General features: G+C 38.7%; 3 protein-coding genes and 1 non-coding gene across 4 annotated transcripts in view; 3 read left to right on the top strand and 1 right to left on the bottom strand.

The window, feature by feature from the left end:
* Nucleotides 1-2,488, top strand: part of LOC101304823 (putative receptor-like protein kinase At3g47110-like) — a 4,806-nt gene extending 2,318 nt beyond the window's left edge. Inside the window, exon 3 of the mRNA XM_004308985.1 lies at nucleotides 2,254-2,488. Within this exon, the coding sequence (XP_004309033.1) occupies nucleotides 2,254-2,488 (235 nt within the window). The remainder of the gene's footprint in view (nucleotides 1-2,253) is intronic.
* A 1,389-nt stretch (nucleotides 2,489-3,877) lies between these two features.
* LOC101299711 lies at nucleotides 3,878-5,466 on the bottom strand. The gene is made up of 2 exons (XR_185288.1): nucleotides 5,077-5,466; nucleotides 3,878-4,552 (listed from the first exon to the last, which is right to left on the bottom strand). It is a non-coding gene; the product is annotated as an uncharacterized LOC101299711 (transcript).
* Nucleotides 5,467-6,410: 944 nt separating this feature from the next.
* LOC101299423 (LRR receptor-like serine/threonine-protein kinase EFR-like) lies at nucleotides 6,411-6,815 on the top strand. The gene has a single exon (XM_004307746.1). The coding sequence runs from the start codon at nucleotides 6,459-6,461 to the stop codon at nucleotides 6,807-6,809; it is 351 nt and encodes a 116-aa protein (XP_004307794.1). The 5' UTR covers nucleotides 6,411-6,458; the 3' UTR covers nucleotides 6,810-6,815.
* A 1,391-nt stretch (nucleotides 6,816-8,206) lies between these two features.
* On the top strand, nucleotides 8,207-11,278 carry LOC101305123 (probable LRR receptor-like serine/threonine-protein kinase At3g47570-like). The gene is made up of 2 exons (XM_004308986.1): nucleotides 8,207-10,823; nucleotides 10,929-11,278. Exons 1-2 carry the CDS (start codon nucleotides 8,207-8,209, stop codon nucleotides 11,276-11,278), a joined length of 2,967 nt encoding a protein of 988 aa, XP_004309034.1.
* Nucleotides 11,279-22,222: the final 10,944 nt, after the last annotated feature.

A 22,222-nucleotide genomic window follows, 5' to 3' on the forward strand; every position in this document is an offset into this window, starting at 1 on the left:
AAGAACGCTTGAGTTCAATACTAGAAATTGGAGTTGCATGCTCTATGGAATCTCCACCAGACCGCAAGAATATCAGTGATGTTGTGTCTAAGCTGAAAAAGATTCGAGCCACTCTTGTTGGATAGAAAGTTAAATGTGCTATTATTTTGTTATAGCTTTCCCTGCCCTTCACTCTTTTATTTGCTGCCTATTTTCAAGTCTTGTTGCTCGTATATATGCATGAATAAAGTTTAGGTAAAATACTATATCTTTTGTTCTGTGAGGCCTTGATTTAGAGAGGCGCTTTCATGCTTTTATTTGCTGCCTATTTTCAAGTCTTGTTGCTCTTATATATGCATGAATAAAGTTTAGGTAAAATAGAGATATACAGTAGAGATATCATTTTCCACCCAATTTTCCTAGTTTGGTTTAAGGAATGTAAAGGAAAGGAAAGGAAAGGAAATCTTTTATTTTTCCTTTGACAAGGAAAAGGAAAGGAAAGTGAATCCTTAGGGTGGGGGGAGAGAACCATTTTCCACCCATTTTTTCTTTCATGTGGGAACCATTTTCCTTGCCCACTCTTTTCCTTTTGGTTTCCAAACAATGGAAAGTAATGACTTTCCTTTCCCAATGGCTTGATTCCATGAACAAAAGAGGTTAAAAAATTCAGTATATAGAGATATATTATAGTATAATTATATAGAGATATCATCCTTATCTCAACAATGCATATACATATACAGTACTAAACTACAAGGCAAATTACAGAAGTGAAACTACCATAACCATTTTCAAACCTGGCATCGAAAGTTTGAACAAGGGGCATTCTTCCAAGGAGGGAGATGAGATCATTGACACACTTGTTGCTACTCTTGCTGTGCCTTTTCATACTGCTAATTCCTGAAGATCCAAGCTCGTATACCTTCCCTGCATTGTCTATGTCCCCAACTTAAACATCGAGTTTGCTAGAGGGAATCAGGCATGAATTTAGCACCAACAGCTCAGAACTACTATGACACAGTTCAGACATTGCCAAGAACAGATACCAAATCTTATTGTAAATAGGGGATTCAAATTTCGAGTTTCTAAGAGTCGTTGGCTTAGTGGGAAATTTATATGAAACTAGCATCAGTTACATCAATTTCATGTGAAGTACTGAATGAAAAGGTTCACATTTTCACAAATAAAAGAGGAAGTTGTCAAACAAGTAAAAGGCTGTCCATATGAGTACACAAATTTCACACTAGAGGCCAGATCAATAACAACAGAAGTCTTTGATGAATGCAGCATATACTGACTATGCCTAGGACAAACTATTGTGAAATGTTCTATCGTTAGAGTGATTCATAAGCTTGCTTCGAAAAGAAAGAGAATTTAAGCCTATATGAGTTTATAGTTTAGAGTCAATTAGACAATGCCACAAATCATGAGCCTAAAATCCAGTCATGTAAAGACAACGAAATGCGAAAGTACCTTTCACCCAGATACTGTGGCATTAGAACAAGCAAGGACACTGCAATATCTTCACAATTTCTGCATAAGCACATTAGATCGATAATCAATCTATAATACCAGGGCAAGCACATAAGAAAACGACGTAAGTCAACATGATATCGTATCACATTGGTACCAAATATTCAGAACAAAAATTATAAAAGACATTAGTAACAAGAAATATGCCAGACGAGACAATCACATGAATAAATTCTATAGAAAAGAAACCAGGGAATACTTTCTCTACAGTAAAGAACTTACCTGTTTTCTTTGTATTGATTGAAGAAATGAAACGGAGGGAATGAAATAGAAGAGAAGAGAATGCGCAAACACCTGAAATGGGTGGAGCCGATTCTCGTCTCTGCTGTGTTTGGCAGAGAAAGGAAGAAGACCCAGCACGAGTGGGAGTGAACGACATGTCGCCGCACAGTCATACTGTTGTATTTCCTATATCCACACTTAGCTATATGTTAATCTGTATTTTCTCTTTACTGATATTGCCCCGTTGTAGAAGCAACTCAAGCGCGCAAGTCAAGTCGTCTTTGGGAACTAGAGGAACCTGACACGTTACTTTGAACTTTTGACCAATTAACCAAAGTGTCTGAACGCAGATTTACCATCTTCTATAAGTTCCATTGGAATAAGAGGGACTGTTGGTTATGTTGCTCCAGGTCTGTAATTACATGTTATTTTGTACTACTAATTTTTTTTTGTAGCTAGCTAGGGTAGTTTCATCAATGAGAGCTGTTTTTGTTAACAACTGTGATGTTTGAACCGCAGAGTATGGAATGGGAGAAGTGAGGTTTCGACATATGGAGATGTCTACAGCTTCGGTATTCTCTTGTTAGAGATATTTACAGGGAAGAGACCAACTGACCACATCTTCATGGACAATTTGAACCTTCATAAGTGTGTGAAGATGGCCTTGGGCAAACGAGTTTCAGAGATTGCAGATTCGTCACTTGTTCAAGAAGGCAATCCGAGGCAGAGCATCAACGATGCTCTTGAAGAATGATTGAGTTCAGTATTAGGTATTGGAGTTGCATGCTCTGTGGAATCCCCAACAAAGCGAAAGAATATCGGTGATGTTGTGTCTGAACTGAAAAAGATTCAAGCAACGTACTCTTGTTGGATAGAAACTTTGCTATTGTTCTGTTATGGCTTTCACTGCCTATCATGCTTTTATGTGTTGCGTGCTGTAATTTCATGTTTGCTGTTGTTATATGTGCTTCAATAAAGTTATGTATACATTATGTTTAGTTCTCTATTTCTCTAGTTGTATCCTAATTCCTATACCGTTTCAAGTTTTGTTGTTTGCTTTTATCTTCCTTTAGTTGTAGTTCAATTTCTAGGCCATTGAATGAATAATGCAATAGGAATAGCTGATATGAGGCAATGAATAATGCCTAAATTTGAAACAGCTACTGAGCTACGTACAATATCAGTGTGTGAGAGATATGTATGGTTTTGGTGGAGAGCTGATATGAGGCAATAGATGATGTACATGATTGGGATTTCCAAGGCGACAATGAGTTTTAGGCACTTCTCTTGGTGTTCTTTCCTTTCTGCAAGTCTCTAGCTACAGTACTTATCACATATTTATGTTCAGTTTCTTGATGCAAGTCTCAAGTTTCTTCCCAGGCAGCCTGTGTAATCAGATATCCATGTTAATCCACAATATGGCATCTTAACGTACTCTGAGATTAGTTAAACTATTAATGCTAGTAAACTGGGTTAAATTTTAATAGCCCGCCACAACTCTTTTGGGATTATTTTTCTTCATTGACCTACTGGTGAGAGCAGATCCTACTAGTGTGGGATCTTAACTGATTTGTGATCCTTAAAACTTCAAAAGCTGAATAATTGGAGTCACGCACTCACGCATAGACTACAACATTTCTAGTCACTATAACAAAATGGTGGATGTGAAATTGACCTCGTCTTTTTGCATTCTTGCACTAGCAGGTTGCAGAAGCAAGTCAATCGCCGACTGAATTGACCTCATGCTGTAAAAAGCAAAATTACCATGCATAATCCTAATTGAATCGAATCCAAACCAATTGCCGATTTTGCCGCCAAGTCATCATCTTCCATTGCAGCACAGCCAACCTCACCATCGAACAGCCTAGCCGATTATAACAGTAGCAATGGTGGGTTGTGAAGAACAAAGATATATTATACTAAGCATTTGTATGTCTCACATTTACCAGTTTAAGTGGGAAAGTTTATCACCAAGTGACAATGTTCTAAAAGGCGGTAGGCGGGTAGTAACTCACAGCCTAGAGCCTAGACAGCCTAGGCGAGGATTAGGCAGGGACTGAAAGGATTCAAGGTTTATTGAAATGAAATGCAAAACACTACATCTTGTATTTCATCTTAATCATGAACAATGTACATCTCATAGCTTTTATAGGTAGGGATTCTATACAAATGACCGAACTACCCTTATACTCTTAACACCCTCCCTCAACCATATGCTTGGCTAAGCATAATGGTTGGCACAAAGCAAACAACCAAAAAATACAGATGTAGAATCCATTACAAAACTATTAACCCAAATCAAAAACCCAACTACTTGATATCAAAAGAGCATCCATCTTGACATTCGGCTATCAAAGGAGGATAAGAGAGCTTGCTGGAAAATTTCACAGTTCACATGGAAAATAGTGCAACAATACATGAAGCATCCTTGGCAACACATAGCAGCAAAGATGTATAACTAAAAGTCCAAATCTGAAAACTTCATATTTTTAACACATTGAAAAGCTTCATTTGCTGGAAAAAAAAAACTACATCTTTTCCTTCAATTGTATACTAATAAACTGCATATGTCACTTAATGCATCAACTTTTATAGGCACTACACACTTGCAAATCCAATTGATATATGGCCTCAATATACTTAGCATTCCATCAGAATATTACCAGCAGCTCCCATATTTATATATCGGCAACACAATCCAAACTTAAGAATCTGACTTAATATTGAAAATGCATATGCACTCTAGCAGCTCATAACTAACTTAACTCCTCTCTACACTTGAATTGACTCCTCAAAGCTTTGCATACGACCCAAACTCCTTCGCAGCAATATAACAAAGGCAGTAAACACAACAAATTCCTATCAAATAGGAAAACATCCTCCAAAACTGATCACACCCAGCACATAGAACCATACAACCAATTTATAATCCAACTTGCCAAACCAATTCACCAGGCCAAAACAGAATATTAAACTACTTCATCACCTTCTTCTTTTGGTTGATGGCAGACACAAATTTTGATAAAAGAAAAAAAAAGGCAAATTGATGATATTAACAGGGCAAATTAAACCAGAAACCAATTCTACAAATCCAATGATAGGGATGCAAAAAAATTAGGAAGATATTACCCATCCTACTGAAAAATCTGATGCTAACTGAGGTGGGTGCGTAAGAAATTGATAAGCCAAAGCACAATCATGATATCAAACAAAGATAGCCTCAAATCACCATCAGAAATCGAAGCCCAGAATATCCATCTCTCACCGTCAAATCACCTCCCCCCACTGCTACATCCAACTAGATCAAAGCAATAAGCACAAAGAAGAGAGAGAGTCTAGTACCAAAATTTGAGCCCATAGATTGCAGATCGAAGAATAAGATCAGAATAGACCACGACGAAGTCGAGGACCAAAACTCCAAAGTCGCGAACAGAGGTGCGCCGATGAGGCCGGAAAACAACCGAGATGGTCTCCATCAATGACCGATTTTCGATCTAAGGACTGCACGGGTCTGAATTTGGAAGGCATGAGGCTAGGGTTTTGATATTGGGGAAAACTGAAAAGAAGGCTATGAAAACTAAAAACGCGGAAGCAATCGAAGCACACAGCCACAAGAATGTGACCATGGCTCTGATACCATGAAAGGATTCAAGGTTTATTGAAATGAAATGTAAAACAGTAATGTAAAAAAGCAGAGCTCTGACGGACTACATCTTGTATTTCATCTTAATCATGAACAGTGTACATCTCATAGCTTTTATAGGGTAAGAATTCTATGCAAATGACTGAACTATCCTTATACTCTTAACAAGGACTAGACGATTTATATTTTTTAAGATTTATTAATTAAAAATATATATTTTATGCAATTTAATATTTAAAAATGTTAAATATAGATAAATTATTCAACATAAATCTAGTCATACCTATTTATAAAATAAATAATAGCTAAAATGTGACATTACTTCCCGTAAAAATGAGCAACAACAACAATAAACATATACTTCTAATTTTAAACACATCATTAACTCTCATACTCTCCACAATATAACAATCTCATCACAAAAAGAAAACAAAATTAGCCGGAGAACTTAATAGCCTAGGCGGGCTAGGCAGCATTTAGGTGGGATAAGCGGCCGCCTAATCGCCCACAGCTTGACACAAAGGCCTCGAAGAAAAGCGAGGCGGCTTGTTGCAGCCTAGAGCCTAGGCGGGGACTAGGTGGTCCTAGGTAGGGCCTTTTAGAAGCTTGCCAAGTGATAATGGTGTTATATTATCTTACAAGTCACGAAAGAAACATCTCCTTAGGACCTTAGCAAACTTTTATTGTAGTGGAAGCACGTCTTTGGAAATTTGAGCTGGCCAACACTTCTTGATCGTCCTTCACTTCAAACTTTCAACCAACCAAAGTGCCTGTGGTCATGTATTTCCACATGATCAATCGACATTAATGTCAAGTCAAGTCGCCGGAACCAAGTCAAGTCGTCGTCTTTGCAAATTAAGCAAGTCAAGTCGTATTCGGAAACCAAGTCATCAGTCCACTGCTAGATTGTTCGTTACATCAAACTATTAGTGTTCTGAACCCAAATATTCACAACCCCATAACGAATTCAAAAATCAAAATGGTGGAAGTGAAATTGACCTGAACCTCAACATGCTTGCTTTCCAATCCACAAGCACTAGTACATGTACTAGCATTTGCTCTTCTCTATTGCTGCAGTTCCATGGCCTCAACCTCTCTAGGAAACGAGACGGATAGGCTGGCATTGCTTGCCATTAAAGCTCAAATACATCAAGACCCTAATCGGCCGGTCATGAACTCATGGAATGAGTCCACTCATTTTTGCATGTGGTATGGTGTCACATGCGGCCGACGCCATCTTCAGAGGGTCACTAAGCTGGACCTTCGCTCCTTGAAATTGTCCGGGTCCGTATCTCCTCACATAGGAAATCTGAGCTTCCTAAGGGCGTTATACCTCTTTGATAATAGCCTCACCAACAAATTCCCTCCAGAAATTGGGCACTTGCGGAGGTTGTATCGTTTATGTCCCCAACTTAAACATCAAGTTTACTAGAGGGAAGCAGGCATGAATTTAGCACCAAAAGCTCATAACTACTATGACACTGTTCAGGCATAGCCAAGAATAGATACCAAATCCAATTGTAACGAGGGGATTCAAATTTCGAGTTCCTAAGAGTCGTTGGCTTAGTGGGAAGTTTATATGAATTTATATGTAACTAGCATCATGAACATCAATTTTATGTGAACTCAGATTTTAAGTATTATCCCGAGCAACTTTGTCTTTAAATCGTTGAGGAGCACTTATTTTTGGAATTGATGAGAACACAAAAGTAAATGTTGCATACAACAGAATCATCCATGTATAATGCAACTCCATATAGAAACTCTCAAAGTTAACTCCGAAAACAACCATCCAGACAAGGCTTAAGTACAAAATTATTAGAGCGTATAATGCATAGAACAATTTCTGGCCCTCTTATCTTCTGTTTCAGATGTGTCTGTACACGTACTGAAACATAATAATCCCTAGCCTGCAATGATAACTTATGTCAAGTTTTCATGATATGGGTTAACCAAATGACGATCTTAATTTATAGTAAATCAAATCCCACTGAATGGTAAGTTACCTTCATTTCATTCACAACATCCACTGCGAAAACAGTCAAAACATCTCAGCAATAATCACATCAGCTCAAACAAAACAAAACGTTGATTCAAATTTAAAATTAAAAACCGAAACAAAGTTAAGCTGCTATTTGGAAATGAACAGGATCAGTCGTAATCACAATCCTTACATTTCTTCGGAGAGCTCAGCACGAGGGTTTGAATCAAAGCAACGCTGAGAAGAAGACTAGGGATTCGATTTCTTCGAAATTCGACATCAGCATTGCATGGAATTTGGATCAGTTTCAAAATTATGTTCTGATCAAGCACTTCACTGATGTGCTTATCGAGAAACTCGCGTAGTCATAATCATATCTAATTTCTTCATACAATTGTTAAAAATGGTTAGTATAGTGATAGCGCAATTTCAATGTTGGGTTGGAATTTTATGCCACATATCAACTGTCTTCATTTATTGCGACATATAATTTCGTCTACCATGGGTTGGAATTTCATGCAAAGACTAGACTTTCGAAGTCTTTGGTGGGTGAATTTGTGCCACCATTGGAATCAAGTGAAGTCAGTTAACACTGCATGATCGTCCGTTGCTTGAAACTTTCAACCAACCAAAGTGTGCGATGCAGATCATCTGATCCCGTATGCCCCATCCTATAATTAAGCTGGTTGTGTATGGCCTCAAGTGGAGCTTACAATTCTTCACAACCCCGTAACCAATTCAAAATGTTGTTTATTTCGGGTATGAAAATCACCTCATCTTACTTACTTTCCAATGCACTAGTACTGGCATTTGCTTTTGTTTGTTGCTGCAACTCCATGGCCTTAAACATGGACAGCAATAGGCTAGAGCTTGGAAGAGGAAACGAGACGGATCGGCTGGCATTGCTTGCCATTAAAGCTCAAATACATCAAGATCCTAATCGGCCGGTCATGAGCTCCTGGAATGAGTCCACTCATTTTTGCATGTGGTATGGTGTCACCTGCAGCCGACGCCATCTTCAGAGGGTCACTAAGCTGAACCTAACTTCCCTGAAGTTATCCGGGTCCGTATCTCCGCACATAGGAAACCTTAGCTTCCTGAGGGAGTTACTCCTCTACAATAATAGCCTCACCAACAAAATCCCTCCAGAAATTGGGCACTTGCAAAGGTTGCAGATATTAAGTCTACGAAAGAATTCACTCAATGGTCCTATTCCTACCAGTATCTCCAATCTCTTCAACCTCAGAATCCTCGCTGTTCAATACAACTTGCTGGTAGGTAACATTCCTCCACAACTTGGTTCCTTGTCTAAGCTTGAGTTTCTTGGTTTGCAAGTTAATAATTTAACAGGAAAGATATCTCCTTTCTTGGGTAACCTTTCTAGTCTCGACTCACTTGTTGCTTATGAGAATAACTTGGTGGGAAGTATTCCAAGTTCTCTAGGCCAACTGAAAAAATTAACATATTTCGGACTATACGCGAATAGGTTGTCTGGTAACATTCCTCCTTCCATCTATAATATCTCTAGTCTCCTTAATTTTACCATATCAAGAAACCAATTTCAAGGGAGCATTCCCCCATCCTTGTTCAGAACCCTTTCGAATCTCCAATATTTTAGCATTTTCGGAAATCAGTTTACTGGATCACTTCCTCTCTCAATAAGCAATGCTACTAATCTAGCGGAATTTCAATTTCAAAAAAACAAACTAACAGGACAAGTGCCAAATTTACAAAAGCTTCGTAACCTTAGGAAGTTAAACATCGCTAGTAATCATCTCGGAAGTGGCAGTGATGGGGACTTAAGTTTTTTATCAGACTTGACTAATGCCACGAGGTTGGAGTGGTTGCTAATAGGATACAATAATTTCGGAGGGAAATTGCCCGCATCAATATCTAATGTCTCAACCCTTTCAGTTCTACATGTTTTGAACAACCGTTTACATGGAAGCATCCCTGCAGGGGTAGGGAGTTTGGTCAACATGAACAAATTGTATTTGGCTCATAACATGTTCACAGGTAATATTCCCACTGACATCGGAAAGCTTTCAGGTCTTGGGATATTGAAATTTGATAACAACAGATTATCCGGGAGCCTCCCATCCTCTGTGGGAAATTTGACAACGTTAGTTCGACTCGAATTGCAAGGAAATAGTTTTAATGGCACCATTCCTGCAAGCCTTGGGGAATGTCATTCGTTGCTGCGGTTGGATCTTTCTGGCAATAACCTTACTGGCGAGATTCCTCCACAAGTTATTGGCCTTCAGTCCTTATCAATATATTTGGACTTGTCCGAAAATCGTCTCAGTGGTTCCCTTCCCTTGGAGGTAGGAAAGTTAAAAACTCTAGGTATATTAAATGTCTCCAACAATATGTTATCAGGAAATCTTCCAAGTAACCTTGGTAGCTGTGAGAGTTTAGAAGTCCTTCTCTTGCAAGGGAACTTCTTTGACGGCCCCATTCCTTTAGCTTTAGGATCCTTGAAAGGGATTCGAGAGTTAGACCTTTCACACAACAATCTCTCCGGTGAGATTCCTGAGTTTCTAGCGGGGCTTGGAGGTTTGAAGCAACTTAACCTGTCTTTCAACGAATTTTGGGGTGCACTGCCAGTTAAAGGTGTCTTTAACAATGCAAGTGTCATTTCAGTTGTCGGAAACACAAGACTTTGCGGAGGCATTTCTGATCTCCACCTTCCAAAGTGCAAGTCTAAAGAACCGAGGTCTCTTAGCAAGAAACTGACAATCTCATTAGTCTCCGCATTCACTGTTCTTGGAGTAGCTATGTTGTTGACATTTCTCTTTCTTTGTTTCTTGAAAAAGAGAAGCAAAGAAACTCCATCAAGCACATTAATGAACGATGCGTTGCAAGTATCATATAGTGCTCTCTTGAAAGCTACTGATAGCTTCTCTGTAGCAAATTTGATTGGTGCTGGTAGTTTTGGGTCTGTATACAAAGGAGTTCTCGGCGAAGATGAAGCTCAGCTTGTTGCTGTGAAGGTGTTTAACATGTTACGTCGGGGAGCATCCAAGAGTTTTCTAGCCGAATGTGAGGCACTCAAAAATATCAGACACCGAAATCTAGTCCCGATTATAACTGCGTGTTCCGGTGTGGACTCTCGTGGCAATGATTTCAAGGCTTTGGTTTATAAGCTCATGGAGAATGGGAGCTTAGAGGAGTGGCTGCATCCAACTACTGAGACAGAAGACACACCAAAGAGTTTAAGTCTTGTTCAAAGCCTAGACATTGCCATTGACGTTGCATGTGCAGTGGATTATCTTCATAATCATTGTGAAACACCAATAGTTCATTGCGATCTCAAGCCGAGCAATGTTCTTTTGGACCACGACTTGACGGGACATGTTGCTGATTTTGGATTAGCTAGAATCCTCTCAAGACTAGCTGATAACGTTTCAGCAAATCAATCAAGTTCCATTGGAATAAGAGGGACTGTTGGTTATGCTGCTCCAGGTATGTACTTTATATGCTATTTTCAACTATATTTCTTGTAGCTAGCTAGGTAGTTTGATTAATGAGAGCTGCTTTTGTTAACAAACTGTGTTGTTTGAATCGCAGAGTATGGAATGGGAAGTGAGGTATCGACATATGGAGATGTCTATAGCTTCGGCATTCTCTTGTTAGAGATGTTTACAGGGAAGAGGCCCACTGACCACATATTTGTGGACAGTTTGAACCTTCACAATTGTGTGAAGATGGCCCTCGGCAATCTAGTTTCAGGGATTGCAGACTCATCACTTGTTCAAGAAGGCAATCCGAACCAAAGCACCAATGATGCTTTTGAAGAACGCTTGAGTTCAATACTAGAAATTGGAGTTGCATGCTCTGTGGAATCTCCACCAGACCGCAAGAATATCAGTGATGCTGTATCTGAGCTGAAAAAGATTCGAGCCACTCTTGTTGGATAGAAAGTTGGAAACTTTGCTATTGTTCTGTTATGGCTTTCCCTGCCCTCCATGCTTTTATTTGCTGTCTTTTTTCAAGTCTTGTTGCTCTTATATATGCATAAATAAAGTTAGGTAAAATACTACATATTTTACTCTGTATTAGGCCTTGATTGAGGGCACATCAATGATCAATTTCATTAAAAAGAATAGAAAAATCAGCTTCTCTGTTTCCTAATTCTTTACATCGTGCCATTCCATATTTCTAGTACATTGGTTCAAATGAATAAAGCAATAGGAGACTTAGGAGTACGGTCAAATGAAATGATCAGTGAAGGTTCTATGTGGTGAAAAGTCCACAATTAACTCAGGACTAGTCTAATGAATACAAGTCTCAGTGAGTTAAGGTCAACTAATTCTGTGATAAACTATATGAATGTGTGTGGCTTGTCTGTGCAAATTTCTATCTTGTTCTAGAACAAGCTTATCAGAGATTTATTTTATCAAAATTTGGCAAGGTTCATTGGGTTTACTAAGGTTTAGTGAACCAAAGCTACTTGAATGGAAATCATCAAAATCTACAACCAAGAGAGATATGAAGATGCCGAGTAGAATCCTCAGTAAAAGGAACACAGTTCCAGTACAATTAATAAACGCTCAAGAATTTGAGTATAATGAAATAGAATCTAGTGTGCGAGAAGCATCTGCTCCTAGATTTAAATTCAATAAGATCTACAAAAGGATCTTTCATTATAGATTCTCACAGATTCAAGATTCTTGAATTAACTGTTCCAGCCACAGGTGGAGAAACAAATATCAAGTTGATAACTCCTAAAGAAGTAAGTGAAGCTTTCCAGAAAAAATATTCATATATGCATATTGGCGCGGTCCAAGTAGGAATAAAACTCTTAGCCAGAGATGGTATTGACTGTTCGGTTCTATGTGTCTTACAAGACGATAAAATAACAGACTTCAAGAAAAGTCTATTAGGAACGGTGGAAGCTTGTTTGTGCAACCAAGTTGCATATTTCAATGTATTTTCAAATTTCACAACTCATCTCAGAGATGCTGCTCACTATCTAAGATTGAGAATCAAGACAGATGGGATTTCCATGAAAAAAGAAATGATGGAACTTGCGATAGATTATCGAATCTATTATAAGTTGATGAGCTCAAATGTGACTCCTAATACCAGGTTTTCAAATAGCTCTGTGATTACCATATCTGTTCTCAGCAACCCAAAAAATAATTCTCAGCAAAAACATGTCACAAAATGGCATGAAGTAACATTCCCAAGAGAATGGAATCTGACCCCTCCTGTCAAACAGCTTGAAAGCTCCAATGCTTCAGTTTATGAAGACATGGGAGGAAAGATAAGCTTACAGTTTCATAGGCATTCGTTTGCTAATTATAAAGAAGCTAGTTCCTCTGGAACTAAATCAGCATATCTTGAAGAATCCTTTGAAGAAGAGGATACTAAAAGACCTATGAAAATATTTAGAGTAGGAGAGTTAAAAGAATTATATGCACAAGCTGAAACTTGTGAATCCATAAAAGAATTAGAAGAAATCATGCTCCAGATTTCTCAAATTCAACTTGGAAAAAATAAGAGGAAGATTCTTCCTTATCAAGCTGCAAAAGAAGAACCAGAGCCATATGGATCTTCGATGGAAACAAATGGTGAAAGGCAGACTCCTCCAGATGGTGGCCATACCATAGTGCAGAACATCACAAACAATCCAACAAAGATCATTCGTGAAAAGAATATTAAACTTCCAAAAGGACAAGCTCCTACAGGAAGGTATGGAGAACAAAGTTCTCCGAAGTATATCCTTACAGAACCCAAATGGGGACAGTCTGTGTCCGAAAGAGGGGTTTATTTGGATTTAGACCAGGTAGGAGATAAAAGAAAGACAATAGACAACTGGGTTGCTAGTTTAAAGTTAACTCAGGCTCTAGTGTTATCCAAATATGCCTACGAGGAAGCTCATGCATACTATGAGTCGACCTTAACTGGAATAGTCTAGAAATGGTACCAGTCCTTTAAGAGAAGTTCTAAATGGGCTGATTGCCAGTCCTGTAATGATGCTGTAACACAATCTTTGGAAGAAAACCCCCTCCAGTATTTTACTGTAGGAGGAATAGCATTTCAAGTAAATGTTTTACAACCCAATATCAAAAGTCGCCAGCGAAGAGTGGTGATTATAAGCTAATTTTAAAGCCAGTTTGCTGTTACAAGAACAGCTTAAAGGGTATAATGAAATATTGGTAAATGAAGAAGCAAGTTCAGAAGACTCTAAATCAGAGGAAAATTCCGAATATTAACGAGAGTTCTGATGGAGAAGAAGAATACATCAGAGAGCATAACCTAAAAGTATATGCTACAAGGATAGACCAAAAGAAGATTTCGACTCTCGCAGAAATAGAAAATTTGTTGAAACTAGTAATCAGTGAAAATCCTCAGTTGTATTGGGAAAGAGACCCAATATATTGTCAGCTAAGAATGCATGATGCAAATGCTATTTACCATGTTAAGGCCATCCCTCACTATAAGGAAGAAGATAGGAAAGAAATGGAAAGTCAGATCCAAGAGCTGCTGGAAAAGAAGTTAATCAGGCCTTCAAACAGTCCTCATCATGCCCCAGCATTCTTGGTGAGAAATCATGCATAACAATTAAGAGGAAAAGCAAGAATGGTGATTGATTACAAGGATGTAAATAAAAAGACCGTTAAAGACGGCTATCAGATAGCTCAGGTGAGAGTTCTCATTAACAGGCTTAAAGGAGCGAAAATCTTCTCTAAGTTTGATGCAAAATCAGGCTTTTGGCAAGTTAAGTTGCATCTTGATTCCATAGCTTTTACAGCTTTTGGAACTCCTCAAGGGCATTATGAATGGTTAGTTATGCCATTCGGTCTAAAGCAAGCTCTGTCTATTTTCTAAAGGAAAATGGATAATATCTTCAAACCCTACTCAGATTTTTGCGTAGTTTATATAGATGACATTCTTGTCTTCTCCAAAACTATGAATGAACATCTAAAGCATCTGGAACAGGTGTGTAAACTTATTGTCCAAAAAGGAATCATTCTTGGACAGAAGAAATTCATCTTATTAAAGGTGAAATTGATTTCCTTAGCATTCATGTGAAAGATGGAGAGATTCGTCTCCAAGATCATATTGTTAAGAAAGTTAGTCAATTTCTAGACAATATCCCAAATGCAAAATCCTTGCAAAGATTTTTGGGAGTTGTTAATTTTGCAAGAGACTTTATCCCTCAAGTCAGTGGTCTCACTGCACTTCTCTCTCCAAAAACAAGTTCTAAAAAGAAATGGTCTTTCACGGAAGATGACAGTAATACTGTCAGAAAGATAAAAGAATTAACAAAAAACCTCCCTCCTTTACGGTTACCTGAAGAAGGAGATTTGATCATTTTGCAAACTGATGCAAATGATTATTATTGGGCAGGAGTTGTTTTAGCTGTTGCCCCAAATACAAATCATGAGAAGATTTGTAAATTCCTATCAGGAAAGTTTAACGCAGCAGAGTTAAACTATTCTACTGGAGACAAGGAAGTCCTTGCCTTAATAAAAAGCATCAAGGGTGCTGAAGTGTACCTAGGAAATAAATTTGTAGTAAGAACTGATAACAAAAGAGTTAAAAATTTCAAAAACTACAAATTAACTGATGCTGCTGATAGAGGAAGAATTTTGAGATGGCAAATGTTTTTAACTCAATATGATTATGATGTTAAAATGATTGCAGGTGACAAGAACTATTTGCCTGATGCGCTTACAAGAGAAATGGCGATGTTTGAAAGAGAAGGTCGCAATCCAAGAAGCCGGAAACCAGTATCGGAAGAAAAAAAGCTTTGGGAAAGATACAAGAGCGGTGATAAAACCTTAGGACCTCTCCAGGATGGACCAGGTTATCAGTACATTGTTTCTTATGGAGCTGCTGAGTCAAGCCAACCTTCAGAAAGAATCAAGCTAAGACTAGACCAAGCATGGGATGAGCTTTCAGATCATTCTAAAAAAGATACAGATCAGTATGTTACTACTGATGAAAAAAAGCTCGTAAGTGAGTTCTTGCTGTGTCCGAAAGGATCAGCCTCAACTGACCAGTCTCAGGGGAAAAGACCGGCTAGCTTGTCTCAAACGGCAGACGGTAAATGCATATCAAGTCCGTTTATGGCTGCTGCTTTGCCAAAAAGCAGGAATGCCTCTTTCAGGGCAAAAAAGCTACCTTTAGTCACTGGGAAGAAGGTCATTCATGATCAATCTTTAAAGATCTTTCAAAAGCCAGTTTTCAGAACAGATAGACTATTGGCCTTTAAGCAGAAGATTATTATTGATAATATTCTGTATTCTTTTTATGAGGAAAATGAAGCTCATTTACTTCAAACCCTCAAAGCTTTAACTGAAGAAATGTATGGAGTCCATACCAAAGAAAAAGAACCTCTAGCAGAAACCTCCAAGGTTGTCTACCTTGAAAATCCTGAAAGTGCTAAAATTCCAATGATAGCACTAAAAGAATCTGAGTGGTATAGCTTTCACAATATCTTAGGTGAAGGTAAAAATGTTCTTCCAAGAACATTATCAACAGTCCCTGGCCCATATTATGGGAGATATATATTTGGTTGATGTTCAAGCAGAACACCCTCAGAAACATAAGTTATGGCTTGTAGAAAACGGTTTTGTTCATAATCTATGGACAAAAACTAATGAAGACTTGAAGGGTTTTCCTGAAATAATATCTGAAGCAGTCAAGAATATTAGACCTGATGGATGTATCTTAAGGTTAAAATTCATTTCTACTCTTCCAGAATGGGCAGTGGTAGATGGTTAGATGAATTATAATCCTCCATATCATCATGTCAGGTTAATCCAAAGCCCAATTCAAAAATCAGCCATTGCAGGTGGCAATGGTAGACCAAATCAAAGCATCCCCTGGATGAAGGCTATGGCTATAGCTATTATCAAAGATATGGTTCTAAGAGACTATGATTCAAGTCTTTTGGCAAGTGGAGAAAAAATAATGGTCACTTGCTATAATCACCCTCCACTAGAGAATTGTGATTTTTTCACAGCTCTTATGAGGAAAGAAGTGGACTGCACTCTGGCTACCTCGGTATGACTAGAGAAAGTTGAGAAGGATGAAAAGTATAAGATTTCTTATCCTTTTGATTCAGATCTTGACAACGAAGAAGAAGATGACACGGCACGTGAAGAAGAATACAACTGTCCCAACTCCTTAGTGGGATATGATGAAGATCCAGAAGAATATCACAACATAGTAAATATGTTGGAAGCATGAATGGTGGCCGACGCATCAGGCCAAACAACTTTTTTTTTGATAAAAAGAAAAAGGGCTACCAACACATGAAGACAGTAGACTTTACTTTTCATAAAAAAAAAGGTAAAGTTTTCAAGATAGGATTCCTCTTGTCTCCCACAATGTATAGGCTTGTTTTAATTCTTGTTTGGAGTCCGCTCCCTATATAAGGAGCCTTAGGCGTCAGTAAGAAGGCATCGAGAAGGAACTAGAGATAGAAGTTGGAAGTTCTCTCAACCTTCCTCAAGAAGTAAGATAGCCAAAATAAAATCTTTGTAATATAGTAGTGTGAGAATAAGAGAGTGTGTGCTATAGTCATCTGGTGTAGAGTGTTGTATAATACAAGTAAGTATTTATCTTGTAATCATGAGTAACTAAACAGCCTTTAGCTATTTACCTAAGAGCGAGGCTCTGAGTTTTGTATTTGTAATTATGTTTGAATAAATTCTTCTTAGTGCTCAAAATCCCGTCACAAAAATATATTGCATATATATATGTTATATTTTGCTTTTCTATTAAGAAAAATTTCTCTGCATGTTAATTAGATCTTAACCTATTTAGACAGCAGTGATTCCGCCGTAGTCAGTAACCAGGTCGATCATGGGTCTTTAGGTGAAAATTTTCGACACGTTGAATGCTAGTTCTTTTTAAGATGTGCTCTTAATTATTATTTGCAGGAAATGATAACTTTGTGGTAAAACCTGTAAAGCAAGTCATTAATAGGTCACCCTTGTCCACTTGTTATATAAAACAATAGAAAAGCAGTTTGCATCTCATGCAGCACTGCATAATAGACATACCCGGAGTAGCTATGATGTTGACATTTCTCTTTTTTCTTGAAAAAGAGAGGCAAAGAAAATTCATTAAGCACATTGGCGGACTCTATGTTGCAAGTGTCGTACAATACTCTCTTGAAAGCTACTGATGGCTTCTCGGCATCAAATTTGATTGGTGCTGGTAGTTTTGGGTCTGTATACAAAGGAGTTCTCGGCGAAGATGGAGCTCAGCTTGTTGCTGTGAAGGTGTTTAACATGTTACGCCGAGGAGCATCCAAGAGTTTTCTAGCTGAATGTGAGGCACTAAAAAATATCAGACACCGAAATCTAGTCCCGATTATAACTGCATGTTCAAGTGTGGACTCTCAAAGTAATGATTTCAAGGCTTTGGTTTATAAGTTCATGGAGAATGGGAGCTTAGAGGAGTGGTTGCATCCAACTAATGGGACAGAAAACACACCAAAAAGTTTGAGTCTTGTCCAGAGGTTAGACATTGCCATTGATGTTGCTTCTGCGGTGGATTATCTTCATAACCACTGCGAAACATCAATTGTGCATTGCGATCTCAAGCCTAGCAATGTTCTTTTGGACAATAACTTGACGGGACATGTTGCTGATTTTGGATTAGCTAGAATCCTCTCAAGACTAGCCGATAACGTTTCAGCAAATCAATCAAGTTCCATTGGAATAAGAGGAACTGTTGGTTATGCTGCTTCAGGTATGTACTTACATGTTATTTTGTACTACTATTTTTTTTTGTAGCTAGCTAGGGTAGTTTCATCAATGAGAGCTGTTTTTGTTAACAACTGTGATGTTTGAATCGCAGAGTATGGAATGGGAGAAGTGAGGTGTCATATGGAGATGTCTATAGCTTTGTTGGCTCGTGCTAAGTTGTCTGCTATCCAACAGGATATTGCTTCTAATAGTTCCAATGATATCAACTTTGAAGCTGAAGTTATGGCAAAGGCTGAGGTTCTTGCGGCTGTCAAGCGTCAGGAGGCTTTTTGGAGAGACAGAGCTCGTGTTAAATGGTTTACTGAGGGTGATAAATGCTCTAAGTTTTTCCATGCTTATGCCCGAAACAAGGCAATGCGATCTTCAATTAATTGTTTAAAAGCTGGGGATAATCTGATTACTGCTCCACAAGGTATTGCGAGTCATGTTGTTGAATTTTATTAATCTCTATATGCCTCCAATGTTGCTCCTGTTGGTGTGGCTGATTTTTGCAGGGTCATTCCCTCCTTGGTTTATGAGGAGGATAATTTATTATTGTCTTCTATTCCCACTTCAGAAGAGGTTCGACGTACTGTTTTTTCTATGGATCCCTCTAGTGCTCCTGGTCCAGATGGGTTTCTGGGATCTTTTTTACCATTGTTGGGATATTGTCGGTGAGGATGTCATCAGCTTTGTGCAATTCTTTTTCCAACAAAATTGGTTGTATCCAAATGCCAATTCTAACTTCATTGTGTTGATTCCAAAGATTGAAGGGGCGAATGTGATCTCTCAGTTTAGGCCCATTGCTCTGGCCAATTTCTTATTTAAGATTATTCCAAAAATTATGGCAGATCGATTGGGTCCTATAGCTTCCCGTATTATTTCTCCTCATCAAGCCGCTTTTCTTAAAGGTCGGAGAATTGCAGATTGTATTAGTCTTGTTTCTGAGGGTTTCAACCTATTGGATAGGAAAAGCTACGGAGGTAATGTGGGTATTAAAGTTGATATTGCCAAAGCTTTTGACACTTTGAATTGGGAGTTTCTTTTTGAGGTTTTGGCGCGGTTTGGGTTTTCTTCAAGGTTCAAAAATTTAATCCAGACTATATTACAATCTGCTAGACTGTCAGTCTTGATTAATGGGACGCCACATGGTTTCTTTTCTTGTGACCGAGGGGTACGACAAGGGGATCCTTTATCTCCCTTATTATTTTGTATTGCAGAGGAAGCTCTAAGCCGAGGTTTGTCTTCTCTATTTGCTGCGAGAAAGATTAAACCTATTGCTATGCTGAGGAGATGTTTGTTTACTCATGTGCTCTATGCGGATGATTTTTTTATCTTTTGTCGAGGGGATGTTTCTTCTCTTAATTGCCTGCAACTCTTCTTAGATGAATATGCTGCTGCTTCTGGCCAATCAATAAATAAAGAGAAGAGTACTTTTTATACTGGGGACAACTATTCTCATCGTCGCAGAGTGATTAAACGTCAATTGGGCTTCAAGTTAGGTACTACCCCTTTTACTTATCTTGGTGTTCCTATTTTCAAAGGCAAGCCTCGACGTATTCACCTTCAAGCAATTGCTGATAGGGCTAAAGCTCGTCTAGCTGGATGGCATGGCAAGTTGTTGTCCATGGCAGGTCGGGTTCAATTGGTTCATGATGTATTCCAGAGTCTACTTATTCATAGTTTTTCTGTTTATATATGGCCCTCTTCACTCTTGAAACACTTGTTGACGTGTGCTAGAAACTTTATTTGGTCTGGGGAGTTATCTAAAAAAAACTTGTTGTTGTCTCTTGGCGGCGGGTTTGTGTGCCAAAGCAAGAAGGTGGTCTGGGGCTACGTGATATCAAGTCTCTTAACATGGCAGCTCTCATATCCCTTGGTTGGTCTACTATTACATCGGGATCTATATGGAATAGCTATGCTTCTCAACGATTTTCTATATGCTGCAATATGAAGGATCGATATTTTCAGTCCTCTGTTTGGCATGGTTTAAAGGTAGCTCTTCCTTTTATTTTTCAACACTCTAAGTGGCTTATTGGTGATGGCAAATCGGTGAATTTATGGATGGATAAGTGGTTGAATGCTCCTTTTAATTGATAAGTTGCACGCTTCCAGTTTTCCTAAGCGTTTGACATGTATGGTGGACGCTTTTATCACTAACCAACAATGGACTTTGCCAAGTCAATTTTTAGTTTCTTTTCCAGCTTTGGCAAATGAAATCCTTCATATCCCGCTCCCAGTTGAACCTGAGAAGGATTTATTAATTTGGGAGCCATCAACCTCAGGTTCATTCTCTTTCTCTGATGGATACCATCTTATTCGGCAATCTTTTTCAGAAGATGTGTGGGTTTCTAAGGTTTGGCGTTCTTTCATCCCCCCTCAGTTATCTTTACTTGCATGGCGTCTCTTTCATGATAAGTTACCTACTGATGTGCGGCTTCAAAAAGGGGTATCCCAATGGTGTCAGTTTGCCAGCTTTGTACTTTTGCCTATGTTGAGGATTCTACTCACTTATTTGTCACCTGTTCTTTTGCTCAACATGTTTGGCAATGGTTGGCTTGCTGTTTTGGGACTAGGTTACCGACTAGTGGTACTATTGGTGATTTATTTGCCTAAGTGTTTCTCTCCTCAATTGAAGAATATTTGGCTTGCCAGTAGCCTTTATGCTCTTATGGCTATATGGAAAGCGCGTAACAAGATTAGATTTGAGGACATAAGCCCTTCACTCATGCGAATTTTCTCCTCTCTCAAGGCTTGGATTCGCTTTGCTACTCCTCACATTCCAGGTCATTCGAATGGTAAGGTTGACTCTCAGTTGTTGGTTGGGTTGGGTATTCAACCTATTCATAAAAATCAAGCAGTGCCTCGGCTAGTTCTCTGGCACCCTCCTTTTTTTCCTTGGATTAAATTGAATACCGATGGTCTTGCAAAGGGTAACCCAGGATCTGCAGCTTGTGGTGGGGTTTTCCGCGACACCCATGGTCATTACATTGGTGGTTACTGTAAAGGATTAGGTCACAATTCGGCTTTCTACTCGGAGCTTATGGGTGTGATCATTGGGGTTGAATATGCCTTTCAATTTGGTTGGCAATGCCTCTGGCTGGAGAGCGATTCGACTAGTGTGATTACATGTATTAACTCTTCTTCTTTTGTTCCTCCTTGGCCGCTTTGAATTGCCTGGCTCACCTGCTTAGCACGTATTCGTACGTGACCTTTCGTTGCTCTCATATTTTTCGGGAAGGAAATACAGTGGCTGATAGAATGGCAAACATTGGTCTTCTCTCTCCTTCCCTAGTATGGCATGCTTCTCCTCCATCTAATCTATCTCCTTACCTTCGTATGGATGATCTGGGATTTCCTTATTTACGATATGCTTAACTTTTACTTTATGGGTTGGTGTTCTTTTAGCATTTTCTTTCGTTTTAGGGGTAAGGTATATGTCCCCCCCTCTGTTCTGGATGTAATTTTCTTTTCTTTTTTATTTTTATTAATAAAATAAAAATAAGGGGACGGGCGGTGGGCTCCCAGAGTGTGGCAGACCCTTCTCCTTTGGGATTGAAGGTGGGACTTGTTCCCTACATTGTCTGCCTCCGAGGGGCTAATATCGCCTAATCCTTTATTATTTAAAAAAAAAAATGTTTACAGGGAAGAGACCCACTGAGCACATGTTCATGGACGATTTGAACCTTCATTAGTGTGTGAAGATGGCCTTGGGCAAACGAGTTTCAGAGATTGCAGATTCGTCACTTATTCAAGAAGGCAATTCGAGGCAGAGCATCAACGATGCTCTTGAAGAATGCTCGAGTTCAGTGCTAGGTATTGGAGTTGCATGCTCTGTGGAATCCCCAACAGAGCGAAAGAATATCGGTGATGTTGTGTCTGAACTGAAAAAGATTCGAGCAACTCTTGTTGGATAGAAACTTTGCAACTGTTCTGTTATGGTTTTCACTGCCTATCATGCTTTTATGTGTTGCGCGCTTTAATTTCATGTTTGTTGCTGTTATATGTGCTTGAATAAAGTCATGTATACATTATGTTTAGTTCTCTATTTCTCTAGTTGTATCCTAATTCCTATACCGTTTCAAGTTTTGTTGTTTGCTTTTATCTTCGTTTAGTTGTAGTTCAATTTCTAGGCCATTGAATGAATAA

Source organism: Fragaria vesca, linkage group LG7 (assembly GCF_000184155.1).
Source record: "Fragaria vesca subsp. vesca linkage group LG7, FraVesHawaii_1.0, whole genome shotgun sequence".
Classification (NCBI taxonomy): domain Eukaryota; kingdom Viridiplantae; phylum Streptophyta; class Magnoliopsida; order Rosales; family Rosaceae; genus Fragaria; species Fragaria vesca.